Source organism: Rhinatrema bivittatum, chromosome 5, assembly GCF_901001135.1.
Source record: "Rhinatrema bivittatum chromosome 5, aRhiBiv1.1, whole genome shotgun sequence".
NCBI classification, from domain to species: domain Eukaryota; kingdom Metazoa; phylum Chordata; class Amphibia; order Gymnophiona; family Rhinatrematidae; genus Rhinatrema; species Rhinatrema bivittatum.
The window spans coordinates 197,746,028-197,771,539 of record NC_042619.1 but is presented as its reverse complement, the minus strand read 5'-3'; the positions used below and the strand labels follow the sequence as shown (position 1 = coordinate 197,771,539).

The 25,512-nt window shown below is 42.1% G+C and overlaps 1 protein-coding gene across 2 annotated transcripts in view; it reads right to left on the bottom strand.

Moving 5' to 3' along the window:
• Positions 1–25,512, bottom strand: part of LOC115092303 (cohesin subunit SA-2-like) — a 360,840-nt gene that overhangs the window by 147,968 nt on the left and 187,360 nt on the right. For both annotated transcript variants that reach the window (XM_029603069.1, XM_029603070.1), the window contains 4 exons: positions 18,297–18,400; positions 11,794–11,886; positions 11,616–11,705; positions 7,806–8,009 (listed from right to left, as the gene is read on the bottom strand). In XM_029603069.1, coding sequence (XP_029458929.1) covers positions 7,806–8,009; positions 11,616–11,705; positions 11,794–11,886; positions 18,297–18,400 — 491 coding nt within the window. The remainder of the gene's footprint in view (positions 1–7,805; positions 8,010–11,615; positions 11,706–11,793; positions 11,887–18,296; positions 18,401–25,512) is intronic.

Here is a 25,512-nt window from a genome sequence, read left to right as displayed (position 1 = left end):
AAACTAGAGGATGAATGGTGACAGAAGGAAATTGGAATGTCACCCCCCAAATCTCAAAGAAATGGGTGAAGGGGATAACAAAAGTCAGCTGCATAAGGCACAAAAGAAGTCCAAGAACAGCAGTAACTTGAAGGAGAGAAGCTGGAAAGCTATGAGCACAAATGCTTGAAAGTCTGGGTAATAAAATCCCAGACCTGCAATCTCTAATGGTAGAAGCGGATCTGGACATTGTTGCTGTTACAGAAACATGGTTTATGGAGTCACATGACTGGGATATAGCCATCCCTGGCTAAGGACAGAGAGGACAGGAAAGGAGGAGGAGAAATACTTTATGTCAGAAGCAATATCCAAGCAACTGAAATGCTAGGGACGAGGGGTAGGGAAGAAACATTATGGGCTAGTCTAAAAAAAAAGATGATGATGCTTCCATTTACATCGGTGTGGTCTATGGGCCTCCAATTCAGACAGAAGAGCTGGACAGAGAGCTGACTGAAGACTTCGACAAGATGGGAAAGAAGGGAGAAGTGCTCTCATTGGAGATTTTAATCTGTCAGATGTAGACTGGAGTATCCCTTATGTGGATCTACGAGAAGTAGAGAGATAGTGGATGCCCTCCAAGGAGCTATGCTCAAACAAATGGTAATGGATCCCACGAGGGACGGTGTAATCCTGGACCCAATGCTCTTATGAGGATAATGTCTATAATGTCCGGACACATTCCCACCTGAGTACAAGTGATCATCAGAAGGTATTTTTTTGATACTGTGAATAAGATACAAAGACGTCACACGAAGACCCGAGTTTTGAATTTCAAATATATGGACTTTGACAAAATGGGGATGTATTTGGAGGAAGAAATAGAAGACTGGGAAAAAATGAGTGAGGTGAAACAACAGTGGGCTAAATTAAAAGGAGCTATTACAAAAGCAACAAATCTATATATTAGAAAAGTAAACAAAAGTTCAAGGAAAAAGAAACCAATGTAGTTCTCAAAGGAAGTGGCAGCAAAAATAAAGGCAAAAAAGATCAGCGTTCAGTAAGTATAAAAGGATCCCAAAAAAAGGAACACAAGGAACAATACCTGGTGAAAATGAGGGAGACGAAGAAAGGTATCAGAAAAGCAAAAGGTCAAGCGGAAGAAAGGATTGCCCAAGAGTTAAAGAGAGGTAACAAAACATTTTTCAGATATATAAGAGAAGAAGGAAAGCCCAAAGTGGTATAGTGAAACTGAAAGGTGACGAGGAGCAATGTGCCGAGACAAACAAGGAAATGGCAGAAATATTAAACAGTTTTGTGTTCACTAAAGAAGACCCTGGAGAAGTTACCGTTGCTGGTTGACAAGACCGTAGAAGGGAATGGCTATATAACTCCCTTTTACAGAAGAGTATGTATGGGAAGAGCTAGGAAAACTGTTTGTGAATAAGTCCATGGGGCCAGATGAGGTACATCCCAAGATACTATGAGAACTCAGAGATGTCCTGGCGGGGTTTACTAAATGACATGTTCAATGGATCCCTGGAAATGGGAGTGGTGCTGCGAGATTGGAGAAGAGTGGTTGTGATCCTGCTTCATAAGAGTGGTAGCAGAGAGGAGGCTGGAAACTACAAGCCGGTTAGCCTCACTTTGGTGGTAGGAATATTAATGGAGATGCTGTTGAAAGAAAGGATAGTAAACCATCTACAATCTGGTAAGTTGCTGAACCCGAGGCAGCATGGATTCACCAGTGGAAGGTCCTGACAGACAAATCTGATTGATTTTTTTAATTGGGTGATTAGAGAATTGCATCGAGGCAGAGCACTCAATGTAATCTATTTGGATTTCAGCAAAGCTTTTTATATCATTCCACATAGGAGGCTTCTGAATGAGCGCCAAGGTGGTGGAGTTGACTGATAGGAGACAGGGTGTTGACTGATAGGAGACAGGGTGTAATGGTAAATAGAACCTACACTGAATAGAGAGCCATGTTAAGTGGAGTGCCACAGGGATCAGTATTGGGACCAGTTCTGTTCAATATCTTTGTGAGCGACAAAGCGGAAGGGATAGAAGGTAAAGCCTATCTATTTGCAGATGATATCAAGATCTGCAACAGAATGGACACGCCTGAAGGAATAGAGAGAATGAAAAGTGATTTACAAAGGCTAGAAGAGTGGTTGAAGATTTGGCAGCTGGGATTCAATGCCAAGAAGTGCAAGGTCATATATCTGGGATACAGTAATCCAAAAGAGCGGCATAACATGGGGGGAAAGGCTGATGTGCACGGACCAAGAGCGAGATTTTGGGGTGATAGTTTCTGGCGATCTGAAGATGGTGATGCAATGTGACAAGGCGATAGCTAAAGCCAGAAGAATGCTGGGCTGCATAGAGAGAGGAATAACCAGTAAGAAAATGGAGGTGGTGATGCCCTTGTACTGGTCCCTAATGAGGCCTCACCTGGAGTATTGTGTTCAGTTCTGGAGCCCTTATCTTAAAAGGGATAGAGACAGGATGGAGGCAGTCCAGAGAAGGGCTACCAAAATGTTGTGGAGTCAGTATCAGAAAACCTATGAGGCAAGGCTGAAGGAACTGAATATGTATACCGTGGAAGAGAGGAGGCGCAGGGGAGATATGATACAGAACTTCAGATATCTAATAGGTTTTAATGATGTGCAAACATCAAACCATTTCCACTGGAAAGAAATCAGTAGAACCAGGGGTCACGAAATGAGACTCCAAGGAGGATGCTTCAGAACCAACATCAGAAAACATTTCTTCACAGAGAGGGTAGTGGATGCCTGGAATGCTCTTCCGGAGGAGATGGTGAAAACCAAAACAGTGAAAGAATTCAAAAGGGCATGGGATAAATACTGTGGATCCCTAAAGGTTAAAGGATAGAAATGAAGAAAAGAGTGTATGGAATAATTTGATGGTGTGGCAGTTATTACCCTTAACCAATAAGCCTTGATACTGCTGATGCAACTCCATCATTGCTCTCTGTTTCAATGGCAGGGGGAAAAGGTGAATTGGATTTGTTCAGCAACCGAGGGCCCCAAATTTTATGGTCTGGAGAAACAAGTATGGAGGCAACTTGCTGATGCGGTGCTTACAACCCTTAACCATAAGAACATGCCATACTGGGTCAGACCAAGGGTCCATCAAGCCCAGCGTTCTGTTTCCAACAGTGGCCATTCCAGGCCATAAGAACCTGGCAAGCATCCAAAAACCAAGTCTATTCCATGCTAATGTTGCTAGTAATAGCAGAGGCTATTTTCTTAATTAATAGCAGGTAATGGACATCTCCTCCAAGAACTTATCCAATCCTTTTTTAAACACAACTATACTAACTGCACTAGCCACATCTTCTGGCAACAAATTCCAGAGTTTAATTGTGCGTTGAGTGAAAAAGAACTTTCTACGATTAGTTTTAAATGTGCCACATGCTAACTTCATGGAGTGCCCCCTAATTTTTCTATTATCCGAAAGAGTAAATAACTGATTCACATTAACCCGTTCTAGACCTCTCATGATTTTAAACACCTCTATCATATCCCCCTCAGCCATCTCTTCCCCAAGCTGAAAAGTCCTAACCTCTGTAGTCTTTCCTCATAGGCGAGCTGTTCCATTCCATTTACCATTTTGGTTGCCCTTCTCTGTACCTTCTCCATCGCAACTATATCTTTTTTGAGATGCGGTGACCAGAATTGTACACAGTATTCAAGGTGCGGTCTCACCATGGAGCAATACAGAGGCATTATGACATTTTCCATTTTATTCACCATTCCCTTTCTAATAATTCCCAACATTCTATTTGCTTTTTTGACTGCCACAGCACACTGAACCGATGATTTGAATGTGTTATCCACTGACGCCTAGATCTCTTTCTTGGGTGGTAGCTCCTAATATGGAACCTAACATTGTGCAACCATAGCATGAGTTTTTTTCCCTATATGCATCACCTTGCAATTATCCACATTAAATTTCATCTGCCATTTGGATGCCCAATTTTCCAGTCTCAGAACATAAGAACATAAGACAGGTCTTCCTTCAATTTATCACAATCTGAACAATTTTGTATCATCTGCAAATTTGATTACTCACTCGTCGTATTTCTTTCCAGATCATTTATAAATATATTGAAAAGTACGGGTCCCAATACAGATCCCTGAGGCACTCCACTGCCCACTCCCTTCCACTGAGAAATTTGTCCATTTAATCCTACTCTCTGTTTCCTGCCTTTTAGCCAGTTTGTAATCCATGAAAGGATATCGTCACCTATCCCATTACTTTTTACTTTTCCTAGAAGCCTCTCATGAGGAACTTTGCCAAACGCCTTCTGAAAATCCAAATATACTACATCTACCGGTTCACCTTTATCTACATGTTTATTAAGCCCTTCAAAAAAGTGAAGCAGATTTGTGAGACAAGACTAGCCTTGGGTAAAGCCATGCTGATTTTGTTCCATTAAACCATGTCTTTCTATATGTTCTGTGATTTTGATATTTAGAACACTTTCCACTATTTTTCCTGGCACTAAAATCAGGCTAACTGGTCTGTAGTTTCCCGAATCACCCCTGGAGCCCTTTTTAAATATTGGGGTTACATTAGCCACCCTCCAGTCTTCAGATACACTGGATGATTTTAATGTTAGGTTACACATTTTTACTAATATTTCTGAAATTTCATTTTTGAGTTCCTTCAGAACCCTGGGGTGTATACCATCCGGTCCAGGTGATTTACTACTCTTCAGTTTGTCAATCAGGCCTACCACATCTTCTAGGTTCACCGTGATTTGGTTCAGTCCATCTGAATCATTACCCATGAAAACCTTCTCTGATACGGGTATCTCCCCAACATCCTCTTCAGTAAACACTGAAGCAAAAAAATCATTTCATCTTTCCGCGATGGCTTTACTTACTATTTAAAAATACAAACAGTAACTTCAGTTTATTCCCTGCCTTACTGACTATTAAAAGCACAAACACTAAATAATATTCCCAAATAGTTAACTTCGTTCCAATACTTTTAAAAAAGAAAATTTCCCAAGCAAAACTTATTGATTCCTTTCAGCCACCAGCAAGGTGATTCTCTCCTCTCAGTGCTCCAACAATAAGACTTATACTTTGATGCAACTCAAACATTGCTCTCTGCTTCAAAAGCAAGGCATAACAGGGAATTGGATTCAACAACAATCAACAAGGGCTAATTTGGGAAATTGATAAGCAGGGGGGTAATGGGGAATTGGATTCACAGCACAGCAGATACTACCATAAGCTTACTGGGCAGACTGGATGGCCCATTTGGTCCTTTTCTGCCATCATTTCTATTTTTCTATTATTTTACTGTGTTTCACAATATAAGAACTAAGGAGCACACCCAATCTGTCAGGTGACAGGTTTCAAACACCAAAAGAGGTACTTTTTCACACAGCACATAGTTAATGTGAAGAAACCAATAAAACAGATCATTGTGGAGGCAAATAGTATAAATGGACTCAAAAAGGGATTAGGCCAGGGGTGTCAAACTGCATACCTGTCTGGTTTTCAGGATATCCCTAATGAAAATGCACAAGATAGATGTGCATGCATTGTGTGTAAATCTATCTCATACATATTCGTTAGGGATATCCTAATGAATACCATATGACAGCCCTGGATTAGACAAATTTAAGGAAGACAGATCAATCATAGGCTATTTAATAGGGATGTGAATCGGGCTTCGGACGATTGAAAATATAGTCGATATTTTCAAAATAGTCTGAAATCGGGGGCTCCCCCGAAACGATAGGAAAACCCCACGATTTTGTTCGTGGGGGTTCTCTTATCATTTTGGGGGAGGGCGGGAAAAACGGCACACAAAAATAACCCTAAACCCACCCCGACCCTTTACAATTAATCCCTTTGCTTCCCCCACCCTCCCGACCCCCCCAAAAACATTTTACAGGTACCTGGTGGTCCAGTGGGGGTCCCGGGAGCGATCTCCCGCTCCCGGGCCGTCAGCTGCCACTAATCAAAATGGCGCCGATGGCCCTTTGCCCTTACCATGTGACAGGGTATCCGTGCCATTGGCCGACCCCTGTCACATGGTAGGAGCACTGGATGGCCCGTGCCATTTTTAAAGATGGCGCCGGCCATCCAGTGCTCCCTCCATGTGACAGGGGCCGGCCAATGGCACGGATACCCTATCACATGGTAAGGGCAAAAGCCATCGGCGCCATTTTTATTAGTGGCAGCTGATGGCCCGGGAGCGGGAGAACGCTCCCGGGACCCCCACTGGACCACCAGGTACCTGTAAAATGTTTTTGGGGGGGTCAGGAGGGTGGGGGAAGCAAAGGGATTAGTTTTAAATGGTCGGGGTGGGTTTTTTGTTTATCGGCTCGGGCGCAGCCGATAAACAAAACCGCGATCGGGCCCGATGAAAAAAAACCCACATGTGAATCGGAACCGGAATCCGAACCGATTCCGGTTCTGATTCACATCTCTACTATTTAACATAACAGTCAAAGATGAAACCAAGAATTCAATGTATCCCTAAACTATGACTCCTAAAAACAATCACTACACATGCCTTATTTCTTACAGGCTTCTTTTATGCTACTTAATACAGTTACTTATTTTCTTATTGATGCTTTGCACAATGAGAATGTAATTCTCCCTAGTTTTTATCCCACAGAAGGAAACTGTAATTCTGTTCCTAAATTGTGCAGTATAGAGTTCTAATAACTGTAGAGGTAGATTTTAAAAGTGTTCACGCAAAAATGGCCATATACGCGACCACGTGCGAGCAATGTGAATTTTAAGAAATCGGGAAGGATGTGCGTGCATGCCTGTACACACGCCCAGAATAAGGAGGTGGAAAAGGGCAGGGCATGGGCGTTCCCAAGACTGATGCACGTAACCATGAATTTTGCAAAGGCAACTCACATATGTTACCTGCGTAATTTTGCGACAGGTCCTCATGAGGTACAGGGGGAGGGAGAGAGAGAGAGAGAGAGAGAGAGAGAAGAGTGCCTCTGTATAGGGTCAATCTGACACTCTATATATAGGTAACACTGTAGAAGTGCACTTTGAATCAGGGTGGGTTGGAGTTGGGGTGGGTGGTGTTACAGACACAGAGGTAAAATTGAAAAATTGACATCACTAAAGAATTTCAAATCTTATAAGCGATGAAAAGGAGTTGATTTGTACAATGTAGATAGCAGAGACTGCAGTGTACAAATCTACTCCTCTTGTTAGACTTGTCCTAACCCTTACCCGCTCCTGAAAACCTACCCCAATTCAAAGTGCCCCTCTACAATGGTACCTATACTGATATCAGACTAACTCTATACAGAGGCACTCTCTCTCGCCCTCTCCCCCATTCCCCTTGTGTGGGCGCATAAGATACACATATAAAGGCTGTTGGCTTATGCGTATACTTTATAAAATTAGGTGCATGTTTGCTCGTGTTGCAATATGTGTGTTTATGAGCACAAATGCATTTCTTTTAAACTTTATTAGATATTGATCCTAAAGAAAACAAAATTCTTTCACAAATTCTTATGAAAGTGCCTTCTACATGCCAGCTGAAGATAGGACCTATGTGAGCTGTTATGGATAATTTGTATGTTGATCCAACAAAAGGTAACACATCCTGTAAAGAATCTGTTCAAAATATATAAATAAATCCTAAATTCCACACAAACATGAAGCAATTCAAATCTCTCTTGACTATTTTTAGAACCCAAAGATACACTACATACCCTTATGTTTGGGTTTCTAAATCTGAAGATGATATGCTGGGTAAAACACGTCTTACTAGTTGCACATGTGTATGTACATATACAAACATACCTTTTGCAAAAGGTCATCCAGCAACTGATTAAGCTTGTCCACAAACGCATCTATCAGTTGGCTTCTGGCAAGACTGACCCGGCTGTCATTTATCAGCTCTTCATTGCAGAGAAAGTTGTAAGTTCTGGAGCATGCTTCTAGAACCTTGCTGTCTGAGTGTTTCTCTGCTATGTCTTTTAACTGCCTTAGTAAAGCGTCCAAATGCTGTAACAACATCAAGTCTTATCACTATAGGATTAGATCAACATAATCAATTTATGGACTATTCATGTTTCTCCTTCCTCTTCATCTCTACATCTTATTTTGGTTATAGCATTCAGAAAAATAAAGCTCAGGGAGCACTGTGGTAGCTGTTTGGGAAAAGCAAGATACTCCCTTATAAGCCTAGCAAGACTTATCAATATTTCAGAGGTGATCAACTTGAGTTTTAGGGTATGTTTGACTACTGTGTAACTTCCAATTGGAAAAAGAAATGAAATGAAAGGTTCAACCTCAGAAGTGGCTTTTCTTCTAGTCATCAGCCTGCTAGGGAGTCTGAATTACCTGGTGTGAAGAATAGGATTTGGGAAGATTGTGAGGCAGTTTATGTTAGTTTGATTTGGAAGAAAATGAAAGAGAGGAGGTTGAAAGAATCAAGAAACACTATGAACTGCACAACAAGGAAGTGAGAAAAGATTCAGGGACAACATTCTTGACCAATTTCATGCATTCTCAGCCATAGCTAGAGAAATGACTGTTACTTGACATATCACTGGAAATGTTAAAATATGCAATGCATGGTAATGTCAGGCTGCACAACTTGAATGGGGATGATGTGACCCAACAAAACATTTTATTAGTTTTGCCCAGTTACACTAAGCTTCACATTCAAGTGCGGCATCATTATATCATTAGCCTTGCATTTAAATACAATAAAAAATCAAAGTCAACATATATTGTATTGTTTAAAGTTCTTGTTCCTCGCTTGCAGCATTAACAATGATCAAGCAGTTTATAAATGTAATGAAATAAATAAATGAGACCTCTTCAGGGGGTTGAAAGAGCAAGATAAATCTGCTAAATAAAGGGATAGGCGAGACAGGGGAAGTATCTTCCACACCAGTCTTATCGTATTATTTTTTTACGATGACTTATTAACCAACTAAGTAAACTTTCACCCAAAGCAGTGAAAGTTATTTAGTGTAGGGTTACAATTTACTGATAAATCTATTATGCTTAAGTTTATTTAAATATTTGTTATACCATACAGTAATTCCAGTGTTATAAATCAAAGTGGAAAACAGGTGGTTAATAATAACTTTGATACAGCTAAATAGACTGATTACATAGGATGACATCTACATATCTGCGGATGTTGATAAAAGAAATGGTACATAGCAAAGTAAAAATAAATTTACAGACTAAATACAACACAACTTGGACATAATTAGTCAGTTATAAGGTAGGTACACCAATACAAAATAGATTATATTTATATAATAGACAGTGTTAAAATAAACATGTGGAGTGGGGTATTCAGTTGATTCCAGTCAGGAAGAGACAGGACAGGGTTTTATGAAATACCCTGAGTCTCTTCTTATTAGATTGTTAAGTTATTTTGAGCAGGGACTGTCTTTTTGTATGTTTGTACAGCGTTGCATATGTCGTAAGCACTATATAAATGTTAAGTAATAGTAGTAGTGTGGGTTGTAGTGGTGCATTTAGTCATTCTTACCCTTGAAAGTTTTAACTTGCTTCCTGAAAACTTATAGTACTTAGTCACACATCATCAATATATCATTGTACAGTCGTATCATCTCTGACTTAAATTAATTACAGTGCATGTGGTGGATGTGAGAAAGACAAATATTGCACTTTTTAATAAAGTAGTACTTAGTCTACCGAGTCAAACATGCACTAGACACATTATGACACCACAGAAAAAGATGGATTAGTTGTACTCTTCAATTTATAGTGGGATACTAGCACAATTTATACAAAATTTGGCATGCCTGTTTAATCGGAGAGTAGAGCTTTTTAACCTGTTTTGTAATATAAGGTCAAAAAATCACCAAACACTAGCCTGAAACATGTAATCTGGGGACTTTCAACAACATCTCAAACCCCCAAAAACAACCTAGTCATCCAGTTATATTTTTGTAATATTTTAGATCACCCAAAAAACACCGTACTCAAGGTCCACAATGGAGCAGTCCTTTTAAGAGAAAATGATTTAAGAGATGAAGCAAGTTTCTTTGATGGAGTGGTTTTTTGACTAATAGACAAGAGAAGGCTATGTGATGTATAGAGAGGCCCCCTGATGCAGATGGGATATCGAAACATGGATCCTTGTCGGGATGATGATTGGAACGTCAAGCTAAGTTTGGATTTTGAGTTTGTTCTCTCTGAAAATATAGTCTCTTGAAAGGAATGCTCCATTGTGGACCTTGAGTACGGTGTTTTTTGGATGATCCAGAGATCCGGTAACAGATTTTAATAAAAATAGAAACAAAATGAGTAATATATTAAAATAATAAAGTAAAGTTGGACCCACAGGTAAATGCAGTTTGTGTATAATATAAACTGTACTCCTGAAGGTCCTACAAAGAAAAAGAAATATTTATTGTTTGTTATCTAAAATATTACAAAACTATAACTGGGTGACTAGGTTGTTTTTTGGGGTTTGTAATACAAGGTGCCATTCATTCTAGGGTTATAGCTTATGCTATAATCATCCAAGTAAACATAGTTTTGCTACAATTTGAGTCAAATTAGTTATAAGGCACATTAGTAGAATTGTGCATAACCTTGATACAAAAAATATCACTATTATTAACCACTTGGACGTTTCTTAAATCAACTATGCATTAGAATTGATTGGTCAAACAAACCAGTGAAGTATCACTGATGACGCTACCATTTATGATGGAAATGGATCGCAAACTAAGCAATATCTTCTAAGATGCCAACTACTTGAAGATGATTGCTCTGCTAGTGCAAACAGTGTAATGGGCTATTACATGCACCAAAAAAAAAAAAATCACCCAACAGAGGAATAAATCCAAAATTAATATTTACATATATTACTGCATTACTCATTAACACTTCATAAATATCTCTAGGACCTTTATATCACGAGATCAACAGGTCAATTAAAACTAAGCCAGCATGCCTAACATTTTAATCATTGGTCCAATCAAGTCCAAAGCAACAGTTTTTTAATCCTTTTTTCCCTTTTTTAAAATATTCTTTATGCAATAAAAAGTTATGCAAGCTTGTATATTAATATGGCAATCGAATGTCAAAAAATGAATGTAAATCCCTTATCTCAGAAAATTTGCAAAAAACAAGTCCACAAACTCTGCTGCAAATGCTTCTTGTATTATTTTCACCACTATTGCCTTCAAATTGGCAGGACTGTAACGAGTGAGCCAGTGCATGTGCAAAGAGGTGGCAGGGCGTGATGTGACAGCATAAGAAAATATCTTCTTAATTTAAGATGATAACAAGGCATTGTTTAATTGAAGAAACTGAGCAATGTTCTCAATTATTATTGGAAGCATTCCTAATATTATATTTACAGCCGACAGGCATTAATAGTAAAATGAAGTGCAGAGCAGCACACTCAATGAGGGTCTTCTCTCCCAGTATGTACTAATAGCTGAGCCATAATTCAGCATCTCACTGCAGAGCCTTAAAAGTGGCAGCAATGTATCTGCATTCTTAATTACACTTCAGCTACCATAGCCTCTCCTGACAGTTACAAGTGCTTTTCAAACTATATTACATAATAATTCTATTTTTAATCCTCCCCACCACACAAAATTTTACCTTCTCCAGATGTTTAGTCTTGTATGCATCCAAATTAAAATGCTGAGAAATCTGCAGGAGGTTTACCACGTTTTGTGTGTGAGATGAATACTGCAGAATAAAACAGAACATGAATGAGTGTGCTGAAGGAATAGTAATAAAATATTCAGCATTTGCTCAAAATGCAATTACTAGTTACCTTGGCCAAAAGCTGAGGGAGCACCACAATAAAGTGTTCAGTAATCCTAGCACAATCTTCAAACTGCAATTTCCTCTCTTTAGCTGCCAAGATCTAAAGACAAAACAATTACATTCAAAATTTAAAGTTTGTACTACTGAAAAAATGCTAGGTAGTAAATTCATAAATAAAGTAGTCAGAACAATACAGCTATTTATGAGCCCATGACACTGTGCAAAGGAAACCCATGTTTTGATGTTCTTGGTGTCTTTCATAAGTTTATAGCAAACTAGGAGGCCTATTTACGAAACAGCAATAAAGCAGCAACATATGTTAAATATTGAATTTGACATAATCTCGCTGCTGAACATAAGTTGCACATACACACACACACACTGAAAGCTAGGAACTGTCATGATCCTGGCTGCTAGGCAGCCTCCCTCCAGCAGAAGTCTTCAAGGAACATAAGAACATAAGAAATTGCCATGCTGGGTCACACCAAAGGTCCATCAAGCCCAGCATCCTGTTTCCAACAGAGGCCAAACCAGGCCACAAGAACCTGGCAATTACCCAAATACCAAGAAGATCCCATGCTACTGATGCAATTAATAGCAGAGGCTATTCCCTAAGTAAACTTGATTAATAGTCGTTAATGGACTTCTCCTCCAAGAACTTATCCAAACCTTTTTTGAACCCAGCTACACTAACTGCACTAACCACATCCTCTGGCAACAAATTCCAGAGCTTTATTGTGTGTTGAGTGAAAAAGAATTTTCTCCGATTAGTCTTAAATGTGCTACTTGCTAACTTCATGGAATGCCCCCTAGTCCTATTATTCAAAAGTGTAAATAACCGATTCACATCTACTCGTTCAAGACCTCTCATGATCTTAAAGACCTCTATCATATCCCCCCTCAGCCATCTGTTCTCCAAGCTGAACAGTCCTAACCTCTTCAGCCTTTCCTCACAGGGGAGCTGTTCCATCCCCTTTATCATTTTGGTTGCCCTTCTCTATACCTTCTCCATCGCAACTATATCTTTTTTGAGATGCTGCGACCAGAATTGTACACAGTATGGGGCCACCCTCTCTCCTGTGCAAGCTACCTCCTTGATGCTCCCACGACACAGCAGGGCCAGCCCTATTTAGCCCTGCCTCTCCCACAACTTGGGACCTCTTCAAGTCACCTGGATGCCTTGCATTGGGCCCACCTTGCTTTACCTTGCTACTCTGTGGCCTTCTTGCTATGCTTTGCCTTGTGGCCTCCCTGGCCTTCCTGCCTTGTCTTGGGGCCCCCTAAGCCTTCCAGCCATGTCATCTGGCCTCCTTCACCTTCAAGCCCTTTCCTCTGGCCTCCTCGGATTTCTAGCCCTGTCCTCTGGCCTCAGCCTTCTTGACTATCTTACTACTGGGCACGAGCATCGTACCTGATTCCTGCTTCTGCAAGTTTAAAAAGATTTCTTTCTATTTTTGCAAGATATATTGCTTTCTGTTCTAAATCTGCTATTCTGTTGTGTGATTGCATAATTGAGATCTGAACAGAGATTTTCTGCTCTTACTATCTGGTTTTAAGCTAAAAGGGGACAAAAAAAAGGTGGAATAATAATTGCTAGTTTATTCTAATTTCTGTTTTTCTGCTCTGTAGTGGGAATTTGCTAATTATTCTAATTTCCAAGTCTGTTATTGAATTGAGGAACTCAGAATACTGGTTCTACTAGAAATTTGGGGGTGCTCTGAAAGTAATTTGAAACTAAACTGTCCACTGTTTAATTTTATCTTGAGGCAAATCATCTGGAAACCTAGGGCTTGCCCCATTTGTTCAGAACTCTTTTCCATGAAAAAGGAGTTGGCTCACCTTAAAGCTGAATTAGCTGCAATAAAGAAATTGTTAGCATCCACCAAGAAATCCTCACCCACTTTGCAATATAGGGAATTGTTTCCCCATTTTTTCCCATTTTTCCCCATTGTTTCCCCATTTTGTAGTGTATACGGGACAGGATGGCTCCCCATCCTGTCCCGTATACACTACAAAACTTTGACCATAATGCACAAGTCCATCCACACCCACAACTCCAACTGGCTCGACCTCCCATTCACCGCCTCCCTGTCCACCCGAGCCACGAGATCTACCAACAAAGGCACCCTACATGTTCAATCCCTGAAAACAGCTCATCTCTCCTCCACCCGCGACCGTGCCATCTCCATTGCGGGTCCGGCCCTCTGGAACTCCCTACCTGTCCACATGCGCCTTGAACCCTGTGCAATCAAATTCAAAAAGAAACTAAAAACACTTCTGTTCAACCATGCCTACACAGAATAGCTTTTCCCTTCTCCTCCGTAGTCAGCTCCCCCCCCTCCAGGGGACCGCCCTCTCCTTATATTAAGGAGATATTCAATGTAAATTGTAAATTGTTAATTGTTATTCTCTGGTTATGACTTCCTTGTTTTCTATCCTTCATACTGCCTTTTGGTTACCCCCGCGCCCAGTTACTCTCCCTGTTGAAATGTACTTTCCAAGCTTGCAGTTATTATGTGAACCGGTATGACGTCCCCACTAATACCAGTATATAAAAGTTTCTAAATAAAATAATAAATAAATAAATAAAATTCAAAATCCCAGAAAAAAGTGGTTTACAGTGGGCTCAGGTAGGATAAGACCTATGACCCAAAGGCACCCACATTCTTCACAATTGTGCAGCCCACATGTTCCCCCACCCACACGCACACTTACACAGAGCATACAGGAACCCAAGAATAAATGGATTACAGTGGGCTCTGGTAGAATAAGGCCTTGATGCAGAGACATCCACTCTCTCAAGTGACATAAGTACAAAATGCCTTCTCTTTATTAGATAATGAAGAAGCTCTAGTGATGGAGATTGAAGTGGAATCTGAAAGGAAAGGAGATATCATGTTTGATATCTTCCGTTGCATTTCCTCTGTCTCTATGTTTTCCATCTTATAGCATACATTAGATTTTTATAAATCTGTAAACCATTATGAACTAGTGATTCTCACATGGAATGACGGTATAAAAAAACATTTAAATAAATAAACAAACCCAATGCACGCAGAAATTCCATAATACAACCAATAACCATAAGAAAAAGCTCATTGTGTAGGGTGACTCTGTCATCAGAGGCACTAATATGGGAACTCTTTTCGAGGGAAACACTATAGTTAAAAGACTTCCAGGATCATCAGCTGGTAGTAATGCTATTCAAATAGCCAATGCGATCAAAGAAAATAACAAGGAAGTTGATATTATCATCCATCTGGGAACTAACAACCTTACTAGATATAGCATTCAAGTGGTACAGAGAGACTTCCAGTCTCTAGCGAAGCAGATTAGTCACATGGCAAAGACTATTGCCTTTTCAGAAGTCTTACCTGTCCATGGAAAGGGGAAAAAAAAAGACTAAGCCATATACATAAAGAGGCGGATTTTCAGACTCCGCGAATAGGTCTACTTTTGTTTGCGCTCTAGGCGCAAACAAAAGTACGCTGGATTTTAGTAGATACGCATGGAGCCGCGCGTATCTGCTAAAAACCTGGATCGGCGCGCGCAAGGCTATCGATTTTGTATAGCCGGCGCGCGCCGAGCCGCGCAGCCTACCCCCGTTCCCTCCAAGGCCGCTCCGAAATCGGAGCGGCCTTGGAGGGAATCCTCTAACGCCCTCCCCTCACCTTCCCCTCCCTTCCTCTACCTAACCCACCCGGCCCTGTCTACACCCCCCCCTTACCTTTCTCTGGGGATTTACGCCTCCCGGAGGGAGAAGTAAATCCCCGCGCGCGAGCGGGCCTCCTGTGCGCCGGGCCGCGACCTGGGGGCGGGTACGGAGGGCGCGGCCACGCCCCCGGGCCGCCCCGGGCCGTAACCACGCCTCCAGGTCCGCCCCGAAACGCTCCCGGCACGCCCCCTAAACGCCGCGCGGTTCGGGCCCACCCCCGACACGCCCCCGACACGCCCCCCTCGGAGAACCCCGGGACTTACGCGAGTCCCGGGGCTCTGCGCGCGCCGGTGAGCCTATGTAAAATAGGCTCACCGGCGCGCAGGGCCCTGCTCGCCTAAATCCGCCCGGTTTTGGGCGGATTTAGGCGAGCAGGGCTCTGAAAATCCGCCCCAAATTGAAAACATGGCTCAAAACTTGGTGCAAGGAACAAAGTTTTGGATATATTGGAGGATGGGGCAATTTATGGAACAGAAAAGGACTATGTCAAAGATGGGTTACATCTTTCTGTTTGTTATCAAAATTGGCTTACACACCTCATGTATCATAAACAATAACCCCTCAACTCATGAGGTAAATACTTCACAACAGTTTTTTTTACTTTTTTATTTCGATTTAGGAAATTAGTATCAGATACTAAGGTGCTCTCTCTTGTGCAATCTCCAGGCTCTTGCCCGCAATGGGTTTCAAACTGTATCATCAATGAACACAATTTCTCACGTCATTTACTATTTCCCATTTTTCATATAATAAATTTCAACACCAATTTTCTTTCCCATCAAATTGTTTTGTGTGGTCAATTTCAAAACTTATTTTCACTATTTTTACTTAACTTATATTCATCTCCCTAGGCTCTTCCAACTCTTCCTTAGCCCACTGCGATGCCACTGGTTCACTTTTCACACACCCGACACTGACAATGTTTCGGCATCAATATATACCTGCTTCAGGGAACTAGAATCTCTCTTATATCAGCCTTGCTGTGAGTTGTGATGTGGAGCCAATGTAGGCTGATATAAGAGAGATTCTAGTCCCCTGAAGCAAGCATATATTGATGCTGAAACACTGTCAATGTTGGGCGTGTGATCATCAAACGGTATGGTTTGATATTGCAAATCGGATACGGAGAAGTCACACGAAGACTCAAGTTTTGAACTTCAAAAATACAGACTTTGCTGAAATGGGAAAATTCAAGGAGATGGAACTTGAAGACTGGGAAAAAATGGGAGAGGTGGAACAACTGTGGACCAAACTAAAGGGAGCAACTACAAAAGTGACAAATTTATATGTTAGAAAATTAAACAAAAGTAAGAGAAATAAGAAACCGATCTGGTTCACAAAGGATGTGTCTGATAAAATAAAAATAAAAAGAACAGTGTTTAAGAAATATAAAGGAACTTTACATTGCCAGTATATATCGCGGTTCACGATGTTTCCGGACAGGCCTGTTTCAGTATGCTGCAGGCTTGAGAGAGAGAGAGAGAGAGAGAGAGAGAGAGAGACTTGCTATAGTTCCTCCTCCCTAGACAGGTATTTGTATCCCTATGGGAGGCCCACCTAGTAACGTGAGGTGAGGGTTAAGTATTAGTGTAGGGGGGTAGGGGCCACTTTGACATTCAACGTGAGATGTACGAACAGAACAGTGGTCTCTTGTGAAGATTTGCTGGCCTTCGGAGTGAGGAAACTCACTCCAAGATGAGATTTGGGCAAGGTTCTCTCAGCCTAGCTTGAGGGACTCTCTACCTGGGTAACATCAAGCTAGGTTGAGAGAACATTGCCCAAATCTCATCTTGGAGTGAGTTTCCTCACTCCGAAGGCCAGCAAATCTTCACAAGAGACCACTGTTCTGTTCGTACATCTCACGTTGAATGTCAAAGTGGCCCCTACCCCCCTACACTAATACTTAACTCTCACCTCGAGTTACTAGGTGGGCCTATCCTAGGGATACAAATACCTGTCTAGGGGGGAGGCACTATAGCAAGAGTCTCTCTCTCTCTCTCTCACTCTCTCTCTCAAGCCTGCAGCATACTGAAACAGGCCTGTCCGGAAACATCGTGAACCGTGATAAACCTTTACCGGCCTCTAGCGCACAACGTAACGCAAATGAGAGGTGTAGTTATTGGCCGCGTTAGGAGCCGCGCTAACACTGCGGCTGTTTCGTGGCACACGATAAATCCTCCCTACTTTACATTTGCTCCGCCCCCTGAATACAAAATTAAAAATTTGCATTCACAAATCGCATTAACGGCTGTTAGCGCGATTTGCGGAATTATCACCCGCGGTAACTCCTTGGAAACTGACCCCCTTAGGGACCTATTTACTAAAGGTTTTCTCCTATGGGAAAAATGCTTGGTGAACAGGACCTTTAGATTGTAAGCCATCTGAAGTTAAGTGAAATACCTATTGTACCTGAATGTAACTCATCTTGAGCAACCAATAAAAAAATTTGAACTAAATACAAAATAAATCAATAGATAAAAAAAGTTCTCATTTTAAGGACATAGACATAATTTAAAAGTGTAGTTTGAATTCAGACTAGAAGTTATTAATAGACAAAGCAGCTGGTGTTACAAAAGCTTCCACTAAGCTATACTGTTTTGGCTTGAAGGGGCCTTGTGCAGACATGACGACATGGCATTTATTCAGAAGATCCTCCTATAATATAAGGAGTCAAACGTATCTGAGAGTATAACCATTTCTTTTTCAGATTAAAAAAAATATACCATTATCTGTAACTTATGCTGAAGAAAAACATTCAGTGCAAAAATTAGAGAGAATAAAAAATAATCACTTACTTTTCTGGGCAGTCCTCTACCTGCAGGAGGATGGCCTTTTACAGCTTGCTGCACACTTGCTGTGACAACTCCAATGAGTGCACGTTTCTGGGCATCACTCAGGCCTTAAACCAAATTATAACCTCATCAGTAATTCACAAGGGAAAAGAGGTGAAAGAAACATGGGCAAAATTTGTGGAAATAATTCTATCCATTTGCCTTTGAAGAAAAAATGTAGAGTTGATTACTTGAAACAGGGGTTCTCTGAGGACAGTAGGATGAAAGTTCTCACAATTGGAGGTGACATCATCAGATAGAGCCCGGTGCAGAAGTTTGACATCAAAGCTTCAAGAAGTTTTGATCTAGTGCCCATCCCCCTACCCCTGCCCTAAATCATCACAAGCCACCCTTTTGTCAACCAACCTAAATTGTCTGGTACCTCTAAGCCGCTTGGGTTGAAGTTTAAACATCAGTGCCTACTTTCTCCTGCAGCACCACAGTGAAACATCCCCTGATGGAGCTGTGGGACTTTGTATCTACGGAGCACTACATGGTTCAAACATTATCTGTTAGAACTGCATAAGATCACACAGTTCTAACAGCTGAACCATTCGAGACGCCATATATACCAAACCCGTGGTTAAAACTGGGGATGTTTCGCTGCAGGGCTACAGGAGGAAGGCGGCCTTGGAGTTTTAGCTGCAGCCCAACCAGCTTATAGGTGTCAGTTGGAGCAGAGGGAGAGAGAGGATTTTGCAGGGGAAGAGCAGAAGTCAAATTTATTGAGGGAGCAGTGAAAAGCACAAGAAGAATGGGGCTGAAGGGGAAAGCAGGGGAAAACAGGAGGCAAGGATGAGAGGGGTGAGGCAGAAGAAGAATGGTAAGCAGGAACTAGGGGGTAGTCCAAGGGAAGAATGGGAATTAGGGACTGGGGAGATAGAATGGGAAAAATAGGATTCAAGGACTTGGGGAGAGTAGGTATTGAGGTGGAGAGCATGGGAAGAACGGGAGGGGGGAGCAGGGACTTGAATAGTGGTGGGAGGGGGAGAGCTGGATCTCTGACAGAACTGGTGAGTAGAGTAGGGAGTTATGAATGGTGGCGAGCAGGGACCTAAGATGGGACTTGGCAAATGAGTAGGTGCTAGTAGGAAGTGTTAGATTGGCTTATGGGGGGGGGGGGGAGGGGGGGCTATGAGTGAGTGTGAGATGGAAGAAAGAGAAGAGGGTCTGAAGGGTGGGGAGGGATTGAGAAGTGGTATGAAAGGCAGTAAAAAGGGTTGCAGTGAAGGGGTGCAAGAGAAAAGGGATGGGTTAATGAAGGAGGTGAGAGAGGGTGGGAATAGGGTTGGGAAGGTATTAAAAGAGGGAAATCAGGAGGCTAGGTAAGGAGTAATAAACAGAAGAATGCACTGAAGACCAGGAAGGGAGTGAGTGAAAGGGAAGGGCTGCTGCGGGGATGAAAGGCACAGAAAGGTATACGAGGATAGGATGAGTATAGAGGATGGCAGAATTGGTGACTAGTGATTAGATGAAAAAGAGGGGAATGGAGAAGGAGAGAGAGGGGAGAGCTGGAGAGGGATTAGAGAGGAAGATGGAAAGCTGCTAGATAGGTGGGAGATGAAAAGAGGGAGACTGAGGACTGGACAGTTAGAGGGGGAAAAGGGGGTTAAATATAGCTATAAATGGATAGAAAGGCAAAGAAGAGAAACTGGAGAAAAAGATGAAAAGGAAGGATCAATGTCTGAAACAGATGTAGGGAAGGAAGGGAAGAAGACAGGGGGAGAGAAGAAATGGAAAGTGGAATGGAGAAGACCAGGACCAACCCAATCCAATCACAAGTAGAAAATATTTTATTTACATTTTTTAGAGAGTTGAATATTTCATCTTTGCATTTTGATCATTTCAGGATGAAAGGCATTTTTGTTTCTTTTTTTCTGGTGTTGTACTACATGTGGAGTTGGACTTCTTAGGGCTCCCATTTCGATTTTTGTCTGCATTTTTCTGTTTTTAATTTGTGGTCCCTTATTTTGTATCAGGTAATGAGAAATTACTACTTATCTGATAATTAACTTTACTTTAGGACAGTCAGATGAATCCAGAACAAGTGGGTTATTCACCTCTACCAGCAGATGGAGATGGAGCAAATTGACATCACAGTATATATATCCCTGCAATGCCAGTAATCCTGTATATCCTGCAGCCATGGAGGAGGAACATAATACAACCATTCAGCAGCCAAAGGAGGGAAGCTGGGTTCACCTGACTGTCCAAAAGAAAAGGAAATTATCAGGTAAGTAGTAATTTCTCATTTCTTAGCATCCAGTCAGATGAATCCAGAGCAAGTGGGATGTACCCAAACTACTCTTGAATAGGATGGGAGGCTGCCCGAGGTCCAGCCAAAACCTCACGTGTAAAGGCTGCGTCCTCCCAGGCTTGCACATCCAGATGATGATACCTGGAAAAAGTGTGTAATGAGGACCACACTGCAACAAATGTCGAGGGGAGACAACAATTTCACTATCGCCCATGATGCTGCATGAGCCCTGATCTGACTAGATAACGGCTTTCCAGCATCAACGTATGCAGCTGTGACTACCTCCTTAATTCAGCGAGCTATAGTAGTCCGGGAGGCCTATTCTCCCTGCCTACTACCACTATGAAGGACAAACAGGCGATCCGTCTTCCATAAAGGCTTAGTAACCTCCAGATACCAGACGATATGTATCTTGACATCCAAGGGTCGCAACAGATGATACTCCTCTACATCTTTCTTTGTCCAGAGATGGCAGGGAGATGGACGGATTCAAGTGAAAGTCAGTGACCACCTTCGGTAGAAAGGAAGGAACAGTTCGCAGCTATACCACCCCAGGAGTCACCCAGAGGAATGGCTCCTGGCAAGACAAAGACTGCAGTTCGGAAACCCTACGCACAGAACAAATTGCACAAGAAACACCATTTTCAAGGTCAGTAACTGCAAGGTCAGTTTACGCATAAGACTAAAAGGACATGAGAAGAAATAGAATACCAAATTAAGACTCAATAAGGGCACCGGAAACTGAAAAGGAGGACGAAGATGTTTCATTCCTTTCAGGAAACGGGTACATCAGGATGAGCCGATAAGAATCTGCCATTCACCTGACTCCTGAACCAGGTGAGAGACACTAATTGTATATTTAAGGAACTGAACCCCAAGGTATTCCAATGACTGAGCAGGCTGAAGGCTGCTCTTGACCAGGTTCACTACCAAGCCGAGCTCCTGCAACAGGAAGATTACCTTGCGGGTCATGAAGCGGCTCTCTTCCAGCAACTTGGCTCAAATCAGCCGGTCGTCCAGATACAGGTGTACCAGGATCCCATCCTTTCTCAATTCTGCCGCAACTACCACCATTACCTTGGAAAAGGTCCTGGGAGTGGATGGCCATACCAAAAGGCAGTGCCCAAAACTGAAAATGACGTCCCAGAACTACAAACTGCAGAAAGCGTTGATGCTCTGGTCGAATGGGAATGTGAAGATACGCTTCAGGCAGGTCCAAAGAGGTTAGAAATTCCTCCAACTGCATGGCCACTATCACCGAGTGCAAAGTCTCCATGCGAAAATGTGATACCCACAGATGACGGTTGAGACCTTTGACATCCAGGATGGGATGATAGGATCCCTCTTTCTTGGGCACAACAAAAGAAATTGAATATCAACCATATTTTCTTGAGACATGGGCACTGGAATCACAGCCTTCAGACTGAGAAGCCTTGCTGATGTATCCTTCCCTGCCTGCTTCTTCTGCAGGGAGTGGCAAGGAAAGATCAAGAATACATCCAGAGGACTACTGCAAAACTCCAGCGCATATCCTTCTCGTATCACCTCCAGGACCATTGATCCAATGTAATCTTGACCCACCTCTGATGGAAGAGAGAGAGGCGTCCCCCTGTCTCCTGTTCCTGGGGGTGGGTCGGCAAACCTTCATTGGGAGCTCGGGAAGATCCACTTCCCAAGCCCGCACCCCTTCTGGGCTCTCTGGGACGAAAGACCTACCAAAATGCTCAGTCTTCTGAAATGTCACTCCTCTATAGAGTCGAACACCCTTGGATCCTCTAGCATGACCTCTCATGTTAAAAGAGCATGGCGTCTGCTTCTTATCTTCTGGTAATCTAGGAACCGGTGATTCATCCCACTTATTGGCCAGTTTCTCCAACTTACTTCCAAGCAAGAGCGAGTCTTTAAAGGGCAATTTCCTGAGATTAACCTTGGAGGTTGCATCGGCCGACCAATTCCTCAGGCGTAAATGATACCTGGCCACTATTACAGAAGCCACCCCTCTGGCTGAGGTGTAGACTAAATTGCAGCCTGCATCTGCCAAGAAGGCGGTCTCTCGCTCCATAACTGTCTTGGAATTCCTCCCAGAATCATCAACCTCTTAAGACAGAATTAACCAAAAGGAAGCAACAGGAAGCAATTTGCAAAGTCATTGCCATTGCTTCAAAAGGCTGCTTAAGTATAGTTTATTTATTTTATTTATTTATTTACGGGTTTTTTATATACCGGGGCACGTAAGTAACATCACCTCGGTTTACATTCAAACATTAATTCAGCATATTGCTTTACATTATAACATTAAAACTGACAGAATACAAATCCATGTAAAAACTTTGTATAATTAGAATAAATATCAGAATATGAGTGTCTGTGGGATTAAACTAGAACGCAAAGCAAAGGACTCAGTTCAAGAATAGTAGGCTTTTTTGTATAGCCAGGTTTTTAAGTTTTGTTTAAATTTTTTGTAGCAATATTCCTGTCGTAATTCTGATGGCATGGTGTTCCATAGTCTGGATCCAGCAATGATGAAAGAACGTTCTTTTGTAGTGGACAGATTAGTCAGGTTGGGTGCAGGGATCTTCAGTTTAGCTAAATGCTGGAATCTGGTTGGGCGGATTGATGTTTTGAATTGAAGGTGATCAGAGAACCAGTTCATATCTCTGTTGTGGGTGGCTTTATGAATCAGCGTCAAGGATTTATATATTATTCTGGATGCCACGGGTAGCCAGTGTAATGATTGAAGGGCTGGAATGATGTGCTCATGGCGGCTTGTGTCAGTGATGATGCGGGCAGCTGCGTTTTGTAAAATTTGCAAGGGTTGAATTGTAGTTTTAGGAAGCCCAAGTAGCAAAGCATTGCAGTAATCAATCTTTGATAATATAGTCGCCTGTAGTACAGTGCGAAAGTCGTATTGTTATAAAAGAGGTTTAATACGTTTTAGTGTATGTAGCTTAAAGAAACCACTTTTAACTGTATCCGCGATGAATTTTTTAAATGTGAAATTGCTGTCAATGATGACGCCAAGGCTGTGTACTTGCTGAATAATAGTAGGCATGTCATTTGAAAGATTATCATAGCTCAGGGATGCGTTTTTTGGAGGTGAAATAATGATAAGCTTGGTTTTATTGGTATTAATAGCCAATTGATTGTCCATGAGAATTGTTTTAATTTCTAATAAGGCTGCATTCCAAGAGATCAAGGCATTTGTGATAGTACTGGTGATTGGTATGAGTATCTGAATATCATCCGCGTAGATTAAGTATTGAAGACTCAGTTTTGATAGTAGCCGGCATAGTGGTGTAAGGTAAATATTAAATAATGTAGAGGAAAGAGATGATCCTTGGGGAAATCCTTGAGCGAGATTTCTTGTCTTGGATTCACTTAGACCACTTTTGACACTGTATGTTCTGTTGCTCAAGAATGATTGAAACCATTGTAGTGCAGAGGCCGAAATACCTATTTCAGAGAGGCGGCTTATGAGGGTATTGTGATTAACCGTGTCGAAAGCTGCTGATATATCAAGTAAGGCGATGAGATATGATTTGCCAGCGTCTAGAGCTTTTAGAAGCACTTCAGAAAGTGATATCAGAAGCGTTTCCATGCTGTTTTAATCCTCCTATCGTTTACATCCTTCAAGGCCACTCGCTCCTTCTAAGGGGACAGTCGTCCGCTTGGAGACTGCACATATAAGTGCATCCACCTTCAGAAAATGTAAATGCTCTCTCACCACCAGATCCAGAGGATTCAGGCCTTCCAAAACCTGATCTCCTTTAAAATTAGCTTCTGAGGCACCCCACTGAAGATCAATCAATTCTTGAATGACTTCCATCACAGAGAAAAATCAAGAGGCTTTACGCAGAGAAACCAAAATGGGATTTTTCTTTGGCGTAGACATGGAATTTGCCCCAGGTACTCCCAGCATTTTCAAGGTCTGGGAAATCAGGGTCAGCAGTTCATCTCTATGGATTAACCGTAGCATAGTTCTATATGGTTCTAATCCTGGAGGAATTTCACCATCCTCAAGAAAGTCAGTATCGGAGTCATCATTCGTGCCACCAAGATCAATATCGGGCAGTCCCATTGCTGTTCTAGGAGTACTCCGGCGCTTAACAGTATATCCAGGCAAGATCTGCACCTGCGACTCTGCCCTGGGAGCACTGGACAGGGCTGAGGACTGTGCCTGAAGAAAGGAAAGCAATCCTTGGAAAAATTCTACTCATGAAAATGTAGAAGTATCCAGACTAGGAGGTACCTGAGGCGTACTCACTGAGCTGCCTTCCCCTGCTGAAGAACCAGTTAGGGGAGTTCCAAAATCAGGTGCCCCATCTGAAACGTCTTTACCCAGAACTACATCTGGCAGGGAATTACCAGGCTTAGTTAAGTCAGAGGAAGGTAATTTTTCCTGAGCTTCCTGGTTGAGATGCCCAAATATGACAGGCAGTGCAAAGAGAAAGGCGCTTAGGTTTCTTAGATATAGGCACCATTAGACCGGTTGTGCACTGATCAGTGGCCAGAGGCGCACGTCTAGCTGCATTTTTTTTATGACATCCAAAAATTCTAGGTGTTCAACCTAGACGTCAAACACCTAGGCGTCTCAATGTATAGGCGTTCAAGACTTAGGCATCCCTAGTTATAGGTACCATAAAAAACAAACGCACAGCAACATTCAACTTGTGTGCACAGGTAAACAGATGGCCAGTTAAGGCACCGCTTAACTTGGATGCACAGAGTACTAGGCCTGCCTAAGCATCCAAAAACAGGACGCACAACTTGTATGCATAGCTAGACGCACACACCGAACTGACAGTGTGAAAGGCCAGTGAGGCCCACCACACGGTGTGCTGCGAAAATCCTCAGAGTGGGACCTAGCCTACAGATGCTGCTCAACCCTCCAGGCTGCCCATGTCCCTCGACATCCCATGGAGT